The sequence below is a fragment of the Blastomyces dermatitidis genome (genome assembly GCF_000003525.1).
Source record: "Blastomyces dermatitidis ER-3 genomic scaffold supercont1.1, whole genome shotgun sequence".
Lineage (NCBI taxonomy): Eukaryota > Fungi > Ascomycota > Eurotiomycetes > Onygenales > Ajellomycetaceae > Blastomyces > Blastomyces dermatitidis.
This window is the reverse complement of record NW_025544774.1, coordinates 10,068,421-10,079,611: the sequence shown is the minus strand read 5'-3', so window position 1 is coordinate 10,079,611 and position 11,191 is coordinate 10,068,421. Positions and strand designations below refer to the sequence as shown.

The 11,191-nt window shown below is 30.5% G+C and overlaps 1 protein-coding gene across 1 annotated transcript; it reads left to right on the top strand.

Annotated features, from left to right (window-relative positions):
• Positions 1–10,058: 10,058 nt before the first annotated feature.
• On the top strand, positions 10,059–10,838 carry BDCG_01365 (uncharacterized protein; the record flags this gene model as incomplete). Its single annotated transcript, XM_045416865.1, has 1 exon — positions 10,059–10,838. The coding sequence occupies one exon, from the start codon at positions 10,059–10,061 to the stop codon at positions 10,836–10,838; it is 780 nt and encodes a 259-aa protein (XP_045272500.1).
• Between the last annotated feature and the right edge of the window lie 353 nt (positions 10,839–11,191).

Below are 11,191 nucleotides of genomic sequence, written 5' to 3'. Positions count from 1 at the left end.
ATTGCACTCAGCATGCACAGTCAAGAGAGATAAGAGAGTTAAAAAACTAGCAGAATCAGTGAGCTTGAAGACACTCACTGATATTCTATGAAAAGTCTTTAAAGTGAAAGAGATGTCTGTGTTAGATGACTCTCTGAATTCTGTAAATGCAAAGAGAAAGCAGGCTTCTGACTGAGATGCAGGCGAGGAAGTGAATACCTATCTCAATGTCTTGAGGCCTGAAATATTAATGTATAAGAGACACTTGAATAAGAATCAAGAGATGGCTGTAAAAGTGTTAGTGAATACAGAAGCTTCTACATAATATATTAATAATTATATAATCTGAAGATTGAAAGAGGTCTGCTGAGTGAAGAATCTCTGATACATAAGATTATCTGATAATTAATATTTGATATCATCTGTAAGAGTAAGAGTTCCCTTGCACTTCAGAGAATGATCTTGCTATATTTGAGTGTGAGAGCTGCAGAACATGAAATACAATCTTATTCTCAGACTTGATTGATTTCAAAGGTTCAATCTGCAGATTCAATGATGTATATGCTATATGCAGTTGACTGATAGAAAGAAAATGATTCATACAATTCTATTAACTGATATGAGAAGGACATTTCACATCTCTGATATAGAAGAATTAAATCTGCTTATGTATTAATAAGTAAAGTGAATGATTCATAAGAGCTCATCTGAAAGCATTCTGTATATCATACAGGACTCAGAAGCAGAGAAAACTAAGATAAAGAATATGAGAGAGAATAAGCATATGAAGAAGCTTCTGAAGAAGTATGAGAAGATCTTCTGAACAGATCTTTCATCAGAATTGCTGCTGAAACAAGAATTTGTACATGAGATTGACACAGAGAATGCAAAACCAGTCAATCAGAATGTGTATCTTCTGTCACAAATATATCTTGAAGAACAGAAGTGTCAGATCACTGATCTTCTAGAATATGATCTTATACAATTCTTATCAAGTGCATGAGACTTTTCAGTTCTATTCATGAAAAAGGTGAGTGAGAAGTGATGAATGTGTATCAATTATCAAGCATTCAACAAGCTTATGATCAAGAATGAATATTCACTGTTATGAATTCAACAACAGTTGAATACAGTTGAAAATATCTGATATCTATCAAAGATCAATCTTCTCTCAGAATACTGACAGATCTGTGTAGATGAACTGTCAGTTCTGTGAACTGTATTTAATATACAATGAGAGAAGTTTGAATTTCTGACAATGTCATTCAGTCTGATAAATGTATCTGTCATTTTTCAAATAATGATGAATACAATTCTTTATAAACAGAATGAAATCTCATGTCTTGTATATTTCAATGATATTCTAGTCTTTTCAAACTCATATAATGAACATCTGAAGCATCTTGATAAAGTGCTTATAACTCTGACAGAGTATAAGCTCTATATCAAATCAATCAAGTGTGTGTTTGAAATAGAAGAGTTGAAGTTCATAGAACATGTAGTAAGTGATAGCTGTATATGCCTCATTTCAGAGAAATAGAATGTCATAGTGAATTAACTGTGGCTGAGAAATGTATATCATGTACAACAGTTTCTTGAGTTGATCTCATACTACTATAGATTTATCAAGAATTTCACATGAATATCTGCATCACTCTCAGATCTCTTAAGAGAAATAGATACAAATCTGTGAAAGAAGAAGTTTTATTCAATCATCTGAAATACTGTGTGTGAAGAGGCTTTTCTCACACTGAGAGAACATGTAATAACATTCTCAGTGCTTATTCAATCAAATCATGATAAATCTTTCTACATTAAGACAGATGCATCTGAATGAGCTATCAGAGATGCTCTTCTACAGATGAGTAAGAATAGCAAGCTGCATCTGATGATGTACAATGATAGAAAACTATCAGACATTGAGCTCAATTACTCAGTGCATGAAAAGAAATTGCTAGCAATCAAACACATGCTGACATTGTGAGATAGATATATTGACAATGAGTATACAACAACAGTGATCACAGATCATGAAAGTCTCATCTATCTATAATTAATGATAAAACCTTTCAAACACTTAGCACATTGAATCTCAGAGTTTCAAGTGTACAATCTTCATATCAAATACTGAAAGAGATTGAACACTGTGATATCTGATGCAATCAGTTATAGATCTGATTTCATGAGTGAGAGTTCTGTGAACCAGGTATAAGAAATGTTCATGTTAAACATGCTGAGAGAATGCAAGGAATCAGAATGAGTGAATATCATGATCTCTCACTTGAAGAATGACAAGATGTCAGATAACAAGTGTCTTGTGAAAGTAGTAGAAGAGATACTTCTGAACTTCAAACTGAGAAAATTGAAAAGCAATATTATGCTTTATCATGATCTAGAATACATAGAAGCTCTCTATCTAGAATCTTCATTTCAATGTGACTTAATGACTCACATGCACAAGGAATTCAGTCACTTAGAAAGCACTGAACTTATGAGTATACTCAAATCAAGAGCATACTGATCAAGCATGGCTGAGAATATTCAGATATACACTCACAAGTGTCTGAATTGTCAGGTTATGAAAGAATCTAAGAAAGGATTAGAATGTGAGAAAGCATAATATCAGATGAAGTATATAATACAATCATTTAAACAATGAAAGATGAATCTCATAGGCATATTACTGTGAACATCAAATGAAAATTGATGAATAATCACTGTTATTGATTACACTACTGACTGGCCAGTCATAAAAGCAGTTTCAGAGATGATAGAGAAGGTGATGATAAAGTTTCTATATAATGAGATCTATATCAACTATGAAATGCTACACAAGATTCTAACTGATAACAGTGTAAATCTTGTAGAAGGAGTAGTGAGGCATTTTGTAAGCCAGTTACAGATAAGATATCATAGAATAACATCATATCATTCACAGATGAATAGAAAGATGAAACACTTGAATAAAATCTTGAGTAACATGCTGATGAAATATCTAGTGAGTAAGTCTATAAGACTATAAAATGAATATCTTGAACAGATGCTATTGATCACGCAGATTTGACAGTATGCAGTCTTCAAGTATTCATCATTCTATCTGTTGTATGAATTGCATCCGCGCATTCTGAAGAATGCTTCAGAAAAGGTGAGGGAGAGAGCAGTTGCAGATGCAGCAGAAACAGCAGTTGTGAATACAACAGTCGCGGATGTGAAACCAAGATTGAAAGAGATCAGCCACATATGCACAAAAGTGAACAAGTTACTCCTGAACTGAGCAATTCAATTGAAAAGAATACAAGACTCACTTGTTAAGAAATCAAGTCTCAAGATGAGAATATGAGTTCTCATACACAATGAGAGTTCTGAGAAGTTTCAATCTAGGTGATTTGAATTATATAAAATACTCAAATCACATTCTCTGAGAATGTATGCATTGAAAGAATCAGAGAGATAGATCTTACACAACTTAATCAATAATTCAAGACTTATGAAAGCAAAGATGCAAGACTTAAGTGAATTATAGTTATTCACAGCACTATCATCAGTATTGAAAAAGAAGAGACTTACAATTGAAAAGTCTCACAAAGTAAGAGAAATCATAGATACTTATGAATCAGATAATCTCACTTATTCTGATCTTTTCATGATTATAAGAAAAGAATGAGAAGAAATGAAGAAATTAGATAAATATCACACTTCAATAAGTGATGAGACTGTAGTCAGTTGTATAATAACACACTGCAGACAGCAGATACAACACAGTAAAAAGCAGTCTCAGAGTAGCAGACTTGTATATAAGTCAGATCACAGAAGAAAAAGAAATCCAGAGTTAAATTTAACTGTTTACATCAGTTTAATTGTAGAGATTACAGAGAATGAACTATCTGAAACATCTGTAAACACATGAGATCAAGTCATCTCAATCTCTGAGAACACTCAGAGATTGAGTGAGATTAGTTTCAATGAGCTGTTCACTGTAGTGATCTGAGCAGGTGCAGAGAGACAGTATAATATATAAGACAGAATCACAAAAGATGAAAGCTGCTGAATCTAGTCACTGAACACTGTACTATATAGAGGTCATGTAAGAGTAGTGACTAGCAGATAAAGAAAAAGTATAAGAAAAGAAAAGAAATAATGAATTGATCATCAACTGTAAGAATCAGCTGTAAAAAGACAAATGTTATCATACACATCTCATTCATTTTCATACATCACATATTTAATCTATTTCCAATGCCACACCATCTGAAAAATATCAAAAATAAAGAAAATCTCAAAACTTGAGATCTGTAAGAGATTTAAGAACTGCAAGCTGCTTTTACAATAACACTGTGTATATCTCTGATTTCTCTATCACTCTGCATACAACATTAATGTCATTTATCACAAGATTGACTGAAATGCCAATATAGAAATACACACATGTACACATAGAGAAATTGAAGAAGAGCACAGAATCTGCAGAACCAGAAGTCAGAGTAGAGAGAGTGAAGATGAAAGAAACAGAAGAAGAAGAAGATACAGAATTAGATAAATAAGAGTGAGAGTCATCTGAGACTGAACACTTACAATCTGATATGTGCACAATCTTTCTCACAGAGAAGAAAGAGAAAGTGACAGAAGAAGCTTGAAGATGAGAGAAGATAGTCTTGACAGTGTTGTCATCTTCAATGAGAATAGCCTCTTATGCTGAAGCAACTAAGAATCATTATTAGTGAATAAAACTGCAAAAGCAGGGATAATAATTACTGAACAAACACCTGCTGATCTTAGAATTATACATATAATTACAACACATATGAGGCTTCTCAGAAAGAGAGAGAGAAACACAGAGAAATGCAGAAAGCAGAACACAGTATGTGAATAGCTTATTTTCATGACAATATCTCAGACAAGATATATGAGTCTCACATCTGCAGATGTAAAAGAGAATGACATCTGTATTCTCATTTCTGAAAACATGGATATCTTTTGCCTGCATTATAAAGTCAGATGACAGATATCAGAGAATAGACTGATACAGATCTATCATTCTGAAGGAATTCATTAGAGTGAATATCTCTATAATGTTAAACTTTACAGTTATGAAAAGCTTCTTGATATCTGTGAATATTACAATTTCATGCACAGTAAAACTCATAATAATTTTCTCTAAGAATAGAAAAATCAGTGTCAGAAAGAAAAGATGAAAAAGAAAAAGACTTACAATCTTAACACTGTTGAGAGAAGAGATGATTCTTTGATATGAATGAATAATTATCTCATTACAAATATTTAAAATAAATGTAATAATCAGTATCTGCAACTGAGCTTCAGATAGTTGTGTTATATACAGTCTTTGTATAATAAATTATTCTAGAGATTGACAAGAAGAGCAGAAGTATACACACTGAGAGATGTGATTTATTAAGTTTATACAATATTTTCTTGAAATGAGAAGAGCTGATTATGAAAGCAGAGACAGTAAAACCAGAAGTAGCAGAAGTGAGAGTTGCAGGAACAGAGGTAGCAGGAGCGGGAGAATCAGACACAGGAATAGATGTAGAAGATTGAGAAGAAGCAGCAGAGAAAGAAACAGAGAGAGTAGAAAGAAATGCAGAAGACTTAGTCATATATAACACAGACAATTTCTTCATTATTACATTCTTCAAGTTCTTGATCAATGATTCAATATTGAGTTTACTATCATCAGCAGATGCAGATCTGTCAATGTATAAAGATTCTATGTGAATAAAAACAACATATCAGCATTTGCATTCATGTAAAATTATGCTAGAAAACATGATCAGAAACCCGCTGAGAAGAGAAACAGTTAAGAGTGTATAAGAAGATGAAGAAGATGTGTTATTCATAATAATATATCATTCTGACAATCATTAGAAGATAAACAAGTTCTGATCACATTTCATAATGTGTTATACTTACTGCTAATGAACTGCTCAGTATGAGTACTATAATGACACTTGTTATAGAAACAAGAGATCATTGTCAGAAATGTGTACAATGTGATAGATGAACAGATAGAAAGAGTTGAACAGAAGAAGAGATAGAAATCTGAGATAATAGTGTTCAATGATGACAATGATGAAGATGATGATTGAAGAATGAAAAAAGTTAGTGAATGAGTGATGTAATATAGTGAAAGTTTCTTTATAAGAGTGTACATGAAATACTAGCTGAATCAGAGATAGATCACATAATCATAAAACACTAGTGATGAGCTAATTCACATGAAGCTAGAGTGTATAACATGATCACATGAGCGTGACTGAATCTGATGAGAGAGAATGTGATTTGAAAGAATGTACAACTGTCAGATAATAACACAGTCACTTCTGAACTACTAGTATACAAATGTAAAGAGGGCTCTAGCGGCCACTAATTAATTTAGTGTACGAGATTCAATATATAAGAAGCCGGCGTACGCCTGTAATCGTACACTGGCTTAAGCAACCTTTGAATCACATTATTAATCACTTCAGAAATTTTACACTTGTGTAGTCTCATTAAACTTCTAAAAAACTCTTTGAGAGAAAATAGAAGAAGAGTGCTACAGAGCTTATAAGACACTAGCTTATCACTGTAAGATTATCTCTAAAAAACTCTTTAAGAAAAAATAAGAAGTCTTAAGCAGTATTTCTTATTCAATATCTCTGATATGTAACAAAGTAATCTCTACTAGCTGTCTTATAGCTTACAATCTCTTTCTCAGCATTTTTCAAATACTTAAGTGATTTTCATGAATTCTCTGATAATGAATAATCTTCTTATTTCATAAGATATTAAAGCTTACTGTAATATATTCACTTATTCAATATTTTCTTCATAAGATATTCAGTATCACTCTTAATCTTAATATTATTCAGTTAAGACAGCTCTGTCTTAAGACATTACTTATAAAGCTTTAAATAAAAAATGTGAAAAACAGAATGAATTGATTTCAATTCTATGAGTAATTTCAACTCATATATCTGTTTACTTATTACTATTGTTACTGAGAAAGGTTCTAGTCACTACTCACTGAGCTTCTTATATAATCTCATTGTCTTGATATTCTTTACTAAAAGTAGCACTTAATTCTCTATTAAGAACTTTATTAAAAGATGTTTTTATTTATAGTATTTCATCTACTACTTCTGAGTACAGTGAATACTTTTTATCATCTTCTTATAAATTTTATTTAAAAGTTTCAATCTCACTTTTACTTCTAATACTGAGAAATACTCTGTTCTCTGTATCTATTTAATATTCTAATTATCTATTCTCTTCTTTGAAATATTATTCACAACATCACTGAATAATGAAGAATTATATTTATAATAAGTATAGAAAGAAGATATCTTTAAGATTATATTCTTTATATTATTATATATAAATTTAGTGATTAGAAGATGTTTGAGTTAATTATTCTAATAATATAAATAGAATAATCAAAGATACTATTCTAGTATCTGATTCTGATATTCAGTTTGATTATTTATCTGTGAATGAAATACAGTACTGAGAAGATATTTTATTATAAGATAATAGTAAAAAGCTGATCAGTATTTACTGATAAAGAGAGATTCTTAATCTGTTATCAATAATTTTAGAGCACTGTGATTATAAATAATAATATCTAAAAACAGGTCAGTCAATTCAAAGACTTTAATCTTTTTATAAGTAGAAATATATCTAATCATCTTTATAAAATAATTAATAATGATTAAAATTAAGTCATATTCTTTGACTCTTGTTGACTTTAGTAGATTAACTATGAAATTCATCAATAGATTCTGTTATGAGTTCTTTGAAACAGACAGTGATATTAACTCACTGTATTACTTATACTACAGAATCTTTATTCTTTAACAGATATTGTAAGTCTCAGTATACTCTTTGATATCTGTCTGAAGCTTGTCTTAAATATATTTATATTTTAGAAGCTTCTCAGTCTTCTCTAATCTGAAGTGCTCTATATAAGAATTATTATAATGAATTCTCAATAACTTCTGATGCATCACTCTACTATGAGAAATGAAGACTGAATTATTTAGTAGTAGAAGTTTATATTCTTCTAGTTATCAGTGACTTGATTTCTTAGCAGTATCACTCTGCTCAGAGTCTGTCTCTTTCAAGTTCAAACTGAATTCTTTCTTCTTCAACTTCTGAATTTAAGCTGCAGTAGAGATATCTCTCTTCTGTAACTTATCAATGAATTTCAAAGATAGTTAAATTGAAAGATTATAGATTATTTCATTCTTTATTAATTCAATGATTGTAAGATATAATATAAGAAGCTTATAATCTTCAGTATCAGTTCTCTGCAGAGATCTGAGTTTTCTTTCATCTTCTATACTGAGTTATATACCTGTCTTATCAGTACTGTTCTTAAGCTTCAGAGAATCTTAATCTTCTACAGTCAGCTTCTTCTACAGTGATGATAGAGATTCTTTTATAGAATTCTTCTCTGTATCAATGATATTATAATCAGACTGTCTAAATAGTATGTTAGTGAGATTAAGCTAATCTGAATAATATTGAATATAGAAATTATACTCTGAAAGCAGCTTCACTTATCTGACTTAATATTCTATCAAGCTCTTTGTTATTAAGAAATAACACAGATTTATATAATCAGTGAGAACTTGCACTGAGTACTTACTACTCTGAAGATAATATTATCAGATTTTAAAGAATTTGATAATTACTAATATTTTCTAATTATAAGTATTATATCTTCTCTGTATGAGTGATAACTTCTTAAAGAAGAAGATTACTAATCTTTATTCATAATATCTTATAGACTCTGTAAAAAAGTCTTCTTTCATAGATAATTCATTATCTATTTTCTCAGAGATAATTATTCTCTGATTCTTTCAATGTTGAAAGATCTCTGATATCAACTATAAAAAGATTTCACAGACTTCATTCTCAGATGTATCAGTCTCATACTGACTAAGTAAGTCAGAGTTAAAGTGATTCAGCATTATGATATCTGTAAAAGCTTATTTCAATTTTATAAATATCTACACAGTATCTTAAGTGAGAATAAACAGTTCTATTTTTCTATCTTTCACACTTCTCTTTAACAGATCTGTAAGAGAAGTAGTAATTCATGAATATATATAGATAAATTATCCGTAGAAATTTGCAAATTCTAGAAACATCTGTATCTTACAGTATATTCACAGCACTGATTAGTTCTTAATAATGAAGATCTGACTTCTGTTTATTAAAATGTCATTTATTTTAATAATATAATCTAAGAAATCAATCTTCTGTATGTAGAATGAGCATTTTTCAGTGCTTATATAAAGTTGATACTGTCTCAAGTGACTTAATACTTCTTAAACATGAGTATCATGTTCTTTCTCTGATTTCAAGAAGATTAGAATGTTGTTCAGATATACTATATAGAAGATATTAACAAGGCCTCACAGTATCTCATTTATATAGATCTGAAAGATGACTGAAGTATTATAATAATTAAAAGATAAAACAAGATATTTAAAATTACTGTACTTGATATAAAAAGCTGTTTTTTAAATATTGTCTTTATTAACTCTGATTCTATGATAGATATTCTGTATATCAATTTTTAAGAATATCTTTGCTTTAGATAATCAATCAATCATCTTGTTAATTAATGATAATAAATGAGAATTGGATAATTTAGAATAAAATTGAATAGTTTTAATCAATTTCTCTTCAAAAAATTGATTTATTTTTTGTCAGTTTTTCTCTCAAAAACTGTCATATCATCTGATTTACTATCAATTGATATCATACTTTTCCTCACTGTATCCCAAGAAAGAGATTGTAAAGATTTTATTGATTTATCTTAAAAATCAATTTTAGTTTATTAGATTCTCTTCAAAAATCTAACCTAGTTACTGAACTAGTGTGAAAAAAATCAGGTGTTTTATACACAAAAGTCTGCGATTCTTCTTTTGAAATAGTCTGACCAACTTTTCAATTGAAAACAGACTTAGAAACCTCTTAATTGAAACAGTCTGACCAACTTTTCAATTCAAAAGAGTTTAATAAATATCTCAATTGACTTAGTCTGACCAACTTTTCATTGAGTAAGAACAATGAGTTCAAAAGTACACTCAGTTGATGTGGAAAAAGATGCTTTCTCAAATGCTATTCCTGAGATTGAAATTCTGAAGAGAAGAAAGAAAGAAGAGATAGAGAAACAACAAGTTCTTGAAATACAGGAACTTGAAAAAGCAAGTAAAATTCTTGGAAAGCAGTGTCTGAGTGAGATGAATGAAGAAGTTCTGTTAATTCTTCATGCTCAGGCTAGACAACTACAGAAAGTGATCAAGTTCAAACTTGGAATTTCAAACACAGTTCAAAAAACTTTGAAAATTTCTAATACAATCACTGACTCTTCAGTTTGCTCTTCTTTCTTTTCTACTTCTTCTTCTTCTCCTTCTTTGAATCAGAAGAAAACATATGCTCAAGCAGCTGAATCTGCTGCCTCTAAACCTGCTGTCTCTAAACCTGCTGTCTCAAAACCTGCTCAAAATCCTGAGAAAACTGAGAAGAATACTGCTCATGCCTCTATTCGTAGAAAAGTGGAAAAGAAAATGCAAAAAGAGAAAAACTTCCAAATCTCCAGAAATAGAAGACTTATTCTCAAAGTCTCAAACCAGGACATTCTGCAAAGAAACAAGCTAAACTCAAATCTCATTTTCAGAATCAGAAATGAAATTAACCAGCAGTTCTTTTCTCAGTTGATGACTGATATTGAAGTTCAAAAATCAGTTATAACTTCAATTGAATCATCATTCTTTGAAAACTCCATCATTCTGACTACAATGCCTGAATTCAGTGCTAAATTCCTTATTCAGAATGAGAATCTCTGAAAGTCAGCAGTAGAATCTTTGTTAAACATAACAATTCTATCTGAAAGAGATGAAAAGTGGGACAAATTCATTCTTCATGATATTCCAGTTGAAATTTTTGACTGTGAAGAAGGAATGCTACTTCTCAAAAATGAATTGAAAGAATACAACTCTATTCAACTGAGAAAGGAGCCTGTATGACTAAATTCAATTGAGTTCAGACAAAGCAGGAGAAATGCCTCTGTTCTAGTATATATAAAAACACTTGAACAGTCAAAGATCTCTGAAGTAAGAGTAGCAGGTTTGAAAATGAGAGTTCATGAATACAAAGACTCAAGAATGAACCTCAAAGCTCAAACACAGTGTTCAAACTG